A 9179-nucleotide genomic window follows, 5' to 3' on the forward strand; every position below is an offset into this window, starting at 1 on the left:
TTAAGTGTCGGACTCTTGATTTTGGCTCAGGTCCTGATCTCAAGGTTGTGGGATCAAACCCCTCATTGGGCTCCATGCTCAGCAGGGAGTCTACTTGAGGTTCTCTCTCTCCCTGCCCCTCTGCCCCTCCCCCTGTTTGTGCGCACTCTCTCCCTCCCGCCCCCCCCAGTAATAAATAAATAAAATCTTAAAAAAAAAAAAAGAAAGAAAGAAAAAGAAAAGAAACCAGCGAATGAATCTGTGCCCTGGAGGGAAGTCTCTGCTGGGATGATCCATGGTCTGGCTTCTGCCCTGGTCTTTTTAGAATTTTTTATTGTTGCCTTAGTTCAGGGGTTGGCAAACTTTTTCTGTAAAGAGCCAGATAGTAAGTATTTCAGGCTTTGTGGTCCATAGGTCTCTGTTCAAGTTCTTAGCTCTAACTCTGTGGCACATAGCAGCCATAGACAGTACATCCATGAATGGGGGTGGGTGTGTTCCAACATCACTTTACTTTCAAAAACAGGCAGTAGGCCAGATTTGTCCTACTGACCCCTACCTCAGAGGGAGCTGCGTCAAGGGCAGGCTTATAAAATGGCACCCAGTTGGAAAGGATGGCACATGAATTGGATGGCATAATCAATAAGCCAAAATAGTGTTGAGATGCTGGACCTGGGCTGTGACAAACAAAATGAACTCTGAATGCACTAGGGAAAGAGACCCTCACAAGTAGAAGGGAAGCTCTGAGCTAAGCTGTGTTTCCCAGCACTAGCCTATGATTAGGGATTTTAACTGACACCATGCTCAATGGGGGTTGACCCCATGATGGGGTTTTTAAGGAACATTAGCCATCTGGGGTGCCTTTATTGATTCCCAGGAAGATGGAGGTGAGGCTTTGGCATCTCTGAGTTCTGGGTGCCCCCTTTATTAAGAAGCTGAGAAAACTCAGGGAACAGAAGCTCGTTTCTCTTTTCTAGCACTCACAAGCCAAATAATTAAAGAGTCTGTTGAGGAAGAACTATGTCAGCTGTCCTCAAATAGAAAACAGTGTGACACAGTGATTAAGAGCGTGGGCCTTGTCAGCATACAAACCTGGGTTTGAGGACAGCTCTGACATTATTAGCCAGGTGGCCCTGGGAAGATCTGGAGCTCTCTGGGCCACAGTCTTATAATCTACAAGTTGATCTGTTAGCAGATTGTTCCTAAAACACTTAGCTCCATGTCTGACCTGAAATGAATACCCAATAAGTATTAGCTCTTATTGTGACTATGATTTTATTATTATTCAAATGATTGAAGGGAGGGAGTCATGAAGGAGAGGTACCAACCAGCCTAACTCTGTGTGGTTTGGAGGGGTGGAACCAGGACCATGGGGTGAAACCTCCCTCCCCACCCCCGTCAAGTCATTTTCTCTTTGGTTCTTTGCTTTGCCTGCCTCTGAGTTTGCTAGGCTTGAATTATAGCTTCCTTTACTCTCTACTCATGAAGCACACATGTCTCTACTTCGCCTTGCAGAATTCTACAATTCCGTCTCTATAAAAAAAAATTTAAGGAGACTTTGAGGCCTTACGACGTGAAGGATGTGATTGAGCAGTATTCTGCAGGACATCTCGACATGCTTTCCAGGATAAAGTACCTTCAGACCAGGTAAGACAGTTGCATCTGGAGGAACTCTGCTCTCCTGACCATGAAGGAACTGAAGCTTGAGGAATCTAGCTAGAGTTCAGGGTGAAAGCCATTCAGAAATGGTCCAGAGTGCTGGGGAGCAACTTTAAGAACAAAAACGTTCATCAAGCATTGTGGCTGTGAAGGCCAACAAGCACCAAACAGGCTGTGAAGAAGCTCTATGACATTGACCTTAGCCAAGGTCAACACCTTGATCAGTCCTCATGGAGAAAAGGCGTATGTTTGACTAGCCCCTGACTGTGATGCTTTGAATGTTGCCAATCAGATAGAGCTGATGATCAACTGAGTCCAAATGTCCAATTCTAAATATAAATTTTTCACCGTATAAAAAAATGTCCATCAGGTATTATTTATAATCGTGAAAATATGGAAACAGTATCAATACTCACCTGATAATTGCGACCGTTTTTGTTGAGCACCTGGGTGCTCTACATATGTATGTCTAATCCTTTATAACCTCATGAGGTATCACATTGTGGATGTCCTCTTACAGATGACAAAACCTAAGCACAAGGAGCAGTGGAGTTACCCAAAATTAATCAGTGGCAGAGCTGGAAGTCACACCAGATCCAGTTGGCTGCCCAGCTCCTGTTCTGTCTGATGCACCATATTCCGCTTCCTCAATTATATAAATAGCGATTAAGAAAAAAATGTTCCTAATCTCATTAAAAAGTTATGCAACCATCAAATGACAGTGTATATAATGAGAGGCATCTGGGTGGCTCAGTCGCTTCAGCATCTGACTCTTGATTTCGGCTCAGGTCATGATCTCAAGGTCGTGGGATCAAGCCCTGCATCAGGCTCTGCACTGAGCATGGAGCCTGCTTAAGATTCTCTCCCTCGCCCTCTGCTCCTCCCCCACTTCCTTCACACTCTCTCTCTCTCTCTCTAAAAAAAATGTATACAATGAGACAAAAAAACTATGTGATCATTGAATATATGTATGCACAATATGATTACTAATAATATAGTCAGACATTTATATACATAATTGCACCTGTATATATCCATATATTTAAATGTATACAAATGATTATGTTCCTATATAGTCTCTGCATCAGTCTTGTGATATTAATAATATATACATACAGTAGGATTGCAAAAACACAGGCACATATGTTTATTTAGAAATATACACATGCACTCCCACATAGGGAACCTGCAGAAAAGCAGTAGGTCTTCCCCCAAGGGATTGCAGTGACTATACTGAAGTGATGAGTCCATGTGTGATTTTTTTCCACTTTCTAAATTGATCAAATCTTTAATGAATTGCAAAAATTTCCTCTTAAAACAAAAAACCATTTTAAAAAACCAAAGGGCAATATGGGGTCAAGACACAGAACTGACACTGGGAAACCAAAGCCCTACAATGGGGCTCATCCTCTGGCCTGTGTGAGATTGCAAGTGGACACAAGTCAAGTCCTATCTGGACCTTGGTTTCCTCATCTGAATCACGTTTCCCTGCCGGGGTGTCCTGCAGAGTGAACAGGACCATCAGATTGAATGAGTAGGAAGTTAACCATGATGTTGGGTTGGAGGAACACTTATTTGTGACCTTGACTTAACCATAAATGGAATATCAACTGCAACCGAGCACAGTGGCAGGCACACAGTTGGTGCTCAAAGCCAGCTTCACAAATGGATGTGCAAACAAGTTCTGAGCCTAACCATGTTGTTACTGATGCAAATATGGCTCTCTTAGCAGTGGAGGGAGCATGATGTCTAGGACATACCCAGTCAAAATTATTGGCCCATCTTAATGCTCCCAAAGTGGACCTTCCTGCTGTCATTTCTTTCAGTGTTTATTAGGCACATGTATTTCAAAGAGTTATGGCTGGAGGTTGACCACCTGGATAGCGAGTTGCGTATCCCCAGCCATGCTGTTAGGGTGGTAGGCCTGAGAGAAAGGAAGGGTGATTGAATATATGGTGGCGTTAGTGGAGGAACAACCAGGTCTGCAGAGAAACAGAGTGACCCATGGCTACTTTTGAGTGCATGGTCTTAATGGTCCTGGGCCTTTAATGAGCCTTCAGGGTTGCCCCACACCCCGCCCAGTCCTGCAGCGCAGTGGGGGCATCTGTCTCCGGTTGTGCTCGGGGCGAAATGGATGGCGAGCTGGCGCCTCATGCAAAAATGGAAGCAAGGTGCAGGAGTGGGTGCGGAGCCATCCCCTCAATGGCCAGCAAGCCTGAAGAGCAGCAAAGATCTGCACAGCTGAAAATGAAGCCTAGGGCTGTACAAGAAAACTCCCTAATTAGATGTTTGGGGAAAGAATAAAAACGCTGGACCACCAGATAGGCTTGCGGCACACGTGACATTTCCTAAAGACCCAACAAGATGTGACCTTCATCCTGTCTCTGGTTTAGCTGCCTCTCTGCCCTGGGGTGGGGAGATATGCTCGTTACTACTGCACAATAATAATAATAATAATAGTAATATGTGGACATTATAAATTCTCTGTCTCCTTCACTCCCTCTGTCTCCCTCCTCCTCTCCCCCCACCTTTCCCTTCTCTTATATTATCTCAAACCCTGCCTGGCTAAAGAGAAAAGAGAAGGAATTGCTTTCCTCTCTTTACCGGTAAAGCTCTTTGTAATGTAATCCCCTCCTTGTGTGTCTCTTTCAGAATAGACATGATTTTCACCCCTGGACCTCCATCTACCCCAAAACATAAGAAGTCTCAGAGAGGGGCAGCATTCACCTACCCATCCCAGCAGTCACCCAGGTGGGGCGTGGGGACGTGGAACGAGGCTGCATGGTCCGACCCTATTCCCATATCTCAGTTCGCTTCCTTTACGGTGGGGGGGCGGCAGGGTGGGAGGGTGCGGGGAGGTGGCCATTCTTCTCAATAAAATGAAGAAAAGAGCTTGAAGCTTATTCCGGTTTAGGGATATTTGCAAGGTTTCTGTACTAAAGACTTACTGCCCCTCTTCCCAGACCATGTGGGTGACATTGCTTCTGTGGTTATTGAAAATAAACATAACCCTCAACGTGTTATAAAAGAAGAGGAGCCCCGCGAGTTTATTGGAACATAGAAAATAACTCGTGTGAGCACAGTTGAGGCCATTTGGCCTTTCCTGCATCATTTTACCTGCGCTGACCGAACGCCCTCACAGAGAAGGAAGTCAGGTGTCAGGCCTCCGACAGCATGGTCACAGGCAGAGAACTCTGTCCCTCACCGGGGCAGTCTTGCTCTCCCCACACAGTGTTTGGAAATGTTCCTTGTACAGTCACTGATGGACCAGGAGCAGTCCTGAAGAAAGTCCACGGCCCAAATTTATACCTTCTTTACTCGCAGAGGTCTTCAGGGCAGGGAGCACGGATGAGTAAAGGGAGTCAGGCTTAAGAAAGAACTCCCACGAACCTTATAGCGATAAGGTTGCATACTATAAACGAAGCAAGGGCATAAGTGGGATGATGTAAAGGCATCTGACCTTCAGCCTCAGTACGGGGGATGGAATAAGGAGTGGTGGACCCTGGGGGTCCTGGAGGGCACGTGCACCAACTAAAGGAGATCTTCGTGCCTCTGCTCTGCTGCTGCTAATTTTAGGAATCGATACCCTCTGGTTCCAGAGAGTCTAACTTTTCAAGAAAAACTGAATATCCAGTTGTCATATGAAATTCCTTAGTTTTGAAATGTTTTTAAAACTCTGTGCAAGCTAAGGAAAACACTGGTGGGCTGGAATGAGTGCACGGGCCATGTCTGCTTTAATTCAAGACCGCTCAGCCGGAGACGGGCCAGGGACGGAGCAGGAGTCAGGCGGCTCTGAAAGGGAAAACCAACTACCCCCAAAGTGCCTGGCACGATGGTTTTGAGCAATAGCCAGGCTCCCTGCAGGTTCTCTTCTACTTTGAACATAACCTGAACCACCAAGGAACCATCTCAATCCCATTCCCCACCAGCAGCCTCTTTTGCACCATTTTCCAGATCCTGCATCTATTTCCCTGCCTTAACCAAATGAAACAGATGAGATATACCCACCGTACAGAATTTCAGAGATCAGCCAACCCCCACCCCAGCCCCACCCAGCCTACGCCCACACACTTAGAGTAGAAGCTCTCTCTCTCTTCTTCTTCTGTCTAAGAAGCAGTCTAACAGGTGTGATTTAAAGGCCGAACCCTCTAGACACAGTGAGGTGCTTTATTAACTTTGGCCCAAAGCCTCCTAAAAACAGCTAAGTATTTGGCTTCAACTATCGCTGCAGGGAAGAGTAAGTAAGACCCCAGTGCTGAAGGCAGGAGAACACTACCCTTTCCTGACTTGCTCGTGTCTCCAGAGCTGAGTGGGCCTCTTCCAGACTGCATAAGCGTGAGCATGGGGGTGATAGCTCCAGGGACCGTGGCCCCCTCCGCTGAGACAGCCTGGAGAAGCACAAATACGTACAACGATCTTACAGACTCATTGGCTCTTTCCTAGGAATGAACCATATGTAGCCAGAGCACCCGCATCGGAAACTGAAGACCAAAGCATGATGGGGAAGTTCGTGAAAGTCGAAAGACAGGTAGGTCTCTCCTTTCCCTCACCAAAAAAACAAGCCATAGAACATTTGCATTCAAATGTCATTTTCTTCCCCCTAGGGAGATAACAGAGTGGAGTCTCTACCACTCAGAAAAAGGATGTGGAAATTACATCCCGAGTTAGCATGTACTTGCGACCACATGCAATTTCATTCATTGTCCTGAGCCTCAGTGTCCTCATCTGTAAGATGGGGATTCTAATACCTCATAAGGTGACTATGAGGACTGAATGAGTTGGCACCCGTGAATCGTGTGGGATAGTTGCTGGCTCACAACAGACACTTGATAGACATAGCTGCTCTTCGCACGTGCCTCGAGGTGCTGCTCCCTGAAGAAATGTTAGTGTCCTTTGCCACATTTTCTGTGTCCCTAGTCCTCCATGCCTCAGAGTCCAGGTCAGTGGATGGCCCACACGAAGGGGCCTGGAGCAGGGCAGGCTCTGGTTCCACGAGGATCCCTACCAGGCCCCTTATTTTATTCATGACGCCACATTGGGTCTGTGCGAGAGAGGCAAGAGGAAATTTGAAGGATTACTCTTTCGTGGCATATCAAGAATATCCTTTTTCATTTTAAAATTTTAATTTTAATCTCAGCCCTTCCATTTCCCAGCTCTGTGACCTCTGACAAACTATTTTCTCTCTCTGCCTCGGTTTCCTCACCTCTAAAAGAGAGATAATCATAGTCTTCACCTCCCAGGGCTAGTGGGAAATTAAATGAGTCAACATCTTTAAGGGGCATCAAGCAGAGCCAGGGACTTACTAAGTGCTCTAAGTATTAGTTACTGTTAAGGCTTGAATACTGTCCCAACCTCTACATGGTACTGTGCTACCTGGCCTGACCTAGAAGAGGAGGTGCACTCCCTGCCTGCAGTGCCTTCTGGGGAGTTGTGAATCGTCGTGGAGGGAACACCACACACGCACGCATGCACACACACACACACACACACACGCACACGCACTTGTGTGATTGCACTCACAAAGATTAAGTCAGTTCCCAGGTTTTGCAGGTTGGAGCAGATACTGCTTACCCAAGTGCAGCTCCCACTCCAAGGCCCCTAGCTAGGACCTCCAGTTCTAAGAGGCACAGTTCCTGCTCCCCACTGCCCTTGTGTCGAGGAGGCTTACACAGCCCGTGGGAGGGACAGACACTAACCACCCGCAGGCTTCTGTGTAAGCGAATAGTTGCAAATTAAGAACTCTCACTCTTTGACCCAAATGGCAGCAGCAAAGCCACCTCCTCCTGGGGTACCACTTGTCTTCAGACCCCTTCTTGGGTCCCAACTTCCGCTTCCCAGAAAGCCCTTGCCAGGTTGTTTCTAGATTAGCACGAATCCATGTGCGGGGCTCCAAGTTAAGAAGCATGAAATAATCCGTTGTTGTTAAGATGATGGTTTGCAGGAACCCTCCTGCTTTCCCGTGGTATTTCCTCTGGAATGGAAAGAGCCACCCCCACCCTGGAAAAGCAGTGACGCCCACTTCCTTGTATCTCCCCAGGTTCACGACATGGGGAAGAAACTGGACTTCCTGGTGGATATGCACCTGCAGCACATGGAAAGGCTGCAGGTGCACGTCACGGAATACTACCCGACCAAGGGGACCTCCTCGCCCGCAGAGGTGGAGAAGCTAGAGGACAACAGAGATTCGGATCTAAAAACCATCATCTGCAACTATTCCGAGGCGGGTCCCCCCGAGGCCCCTTACAGCTTCCACCAGCTGCCCCTCGACAAAGTCGGCCCCTATGGGTTTTTTGCCCATGACCCGGTGAACCCGCCCCGAGGAGGACCCAGTTCTGGAAAGGTTCAAGCGACGCTTTCCACCTCAGCAGCGACATATGCAGAAAGGCCCACCGTCCTGCCGATCTTGACTCTTCTCGACTCTCGAGTGAGCTACCATTCCCAGGCTGAACTGCACGGCCCCTGCTCGGACCGGGTCTCCCCCCGGCAGAGACGGAGCATCACGCGGGACAGTGACACGCCTCTGTCCCTGATGTCGGTCAATCATGAGGAGCTGGAGCGGTCTCCAAGTGGCTTCAGCATCTCCCAAGACAGAGACGATTACGTGTTTGGCCCGAGTGGGGGGTCGAGCTGGATGAGGGAGAAACGTTACCTCGCCGAGGGTGAGACAGACACGGATACGGACCCCTTCACCCCCAGTGGCTCCATGCCTCTTTCATCCACAGGGGACGGGATTTCTGATTCAATATGGACCCCTCCCAACAAGCCCATTTAGAAGGGGTCGTGGGCTGAGTCCTCCTTGTAATGTAGACAGACTGTGTATAGCTCACTTGCTCTCACACCCGACACTTGACCGTGAGATCACCAGTGGCTGCATCAAACACATGCATGTGTGTGGCGGCCCCCCACCCGGGCAGGGGCTTTTCACGGCCTTCCTCCTCCCCAGGTCACCACAGTGAAGCCGCTTCCTTTTAAGCATGGTTTGCATGACTTTACAATATATAAATGGTACCGCTAATCTCTTCTAGGATACACATTTTTCTGCTGTTCTTACTTTAAATCATGATTGGACCAGGATGGGGAGAAATTATTGACGAGCTGTGCTATCTGTCCATTTGGTTGGCTGCTTTGGGTTTTGGTTTGGTTAAGCAGGGAATGTAGTTTAAGTTCTTTCTCGAACCACCGCCCCTTTGTGTAAAAACAGACCAGTAATTATTCTAGAGTAGGCAAATAGTTTGAACAAAAATGCATTACGTATCAAAGAGGGGGCCAACTGAGCTAAAACACTAGGAAAGGAACAAGACGGTCATCACCTATCCAAAACCACAAATTTTTTTGAAATTTTTTTTCGGGAAAAACTCTCCAAACCATCTAAAAGCTCTCGAGGGGAACTCACGTGGTCTGCCATTATCTGTACCCTGCCTGTTCCCTCATCCCTGGTAATCCCAAGTGTAGCATTTCGAGGGAGTTAGGACTTGGCGGGGAGAAAATACACACAGAAGTTCAAACAGTTTCCAATTTATGTAGCCAAAGATAATGAAACTTAT

At 47.5% G+C, this 9179-nt stretch overlaps 1 protein-coding gene across 1 annotated transcript in view; it reads left to right on the top strand.

Moving 5' to 3' along the window:
* Nucleotides 1-8407, top strand: part of KCNQ3 (potassium voltage-gated channel subfamily Q member 3) — a 286685-nt gene extending 278278 nt beyond the window's left edge. Inside the window, exons 12-15 of the mRNA XM_028105670.2 lie at nt 1492-1623; nt 4288-4386; nt 6079-6163; nt 7673-8407. Coding sequence (XP_027961471.1) covers nt 1492-1623; nt 4288-4386; nt 6079-6163; nt 7673-8407 — 1051 coding nt within the window. The remainder of the gene's footprint in view (nt 1-1491; nt 1624-4287; nt 4387-6078; nt 6164-7672) is intronic.
* The last annotated feature ends 772 nt before the right edge of the window (nt 8408-9179 follow it).

The sequence above is a fragment of the Eumetopias jubatus genome, unplaced genomic scaffold, assembly GCF_037043125.1.
Source record: "Eumetopias jubatus isolate StellerSeaLion01/CBP00866 unplaced genomic scaffold, mEumJub1_p1.0 scaffold_4, whole genome shotgun sequence".
Taxonomy (NCBI): domain Eukaryota; kingdom Metazoa; phylum Chordata; class Mammalia; order Carnivora; family Otariidae; genus Eumetopias; species Eumetopias jubatus.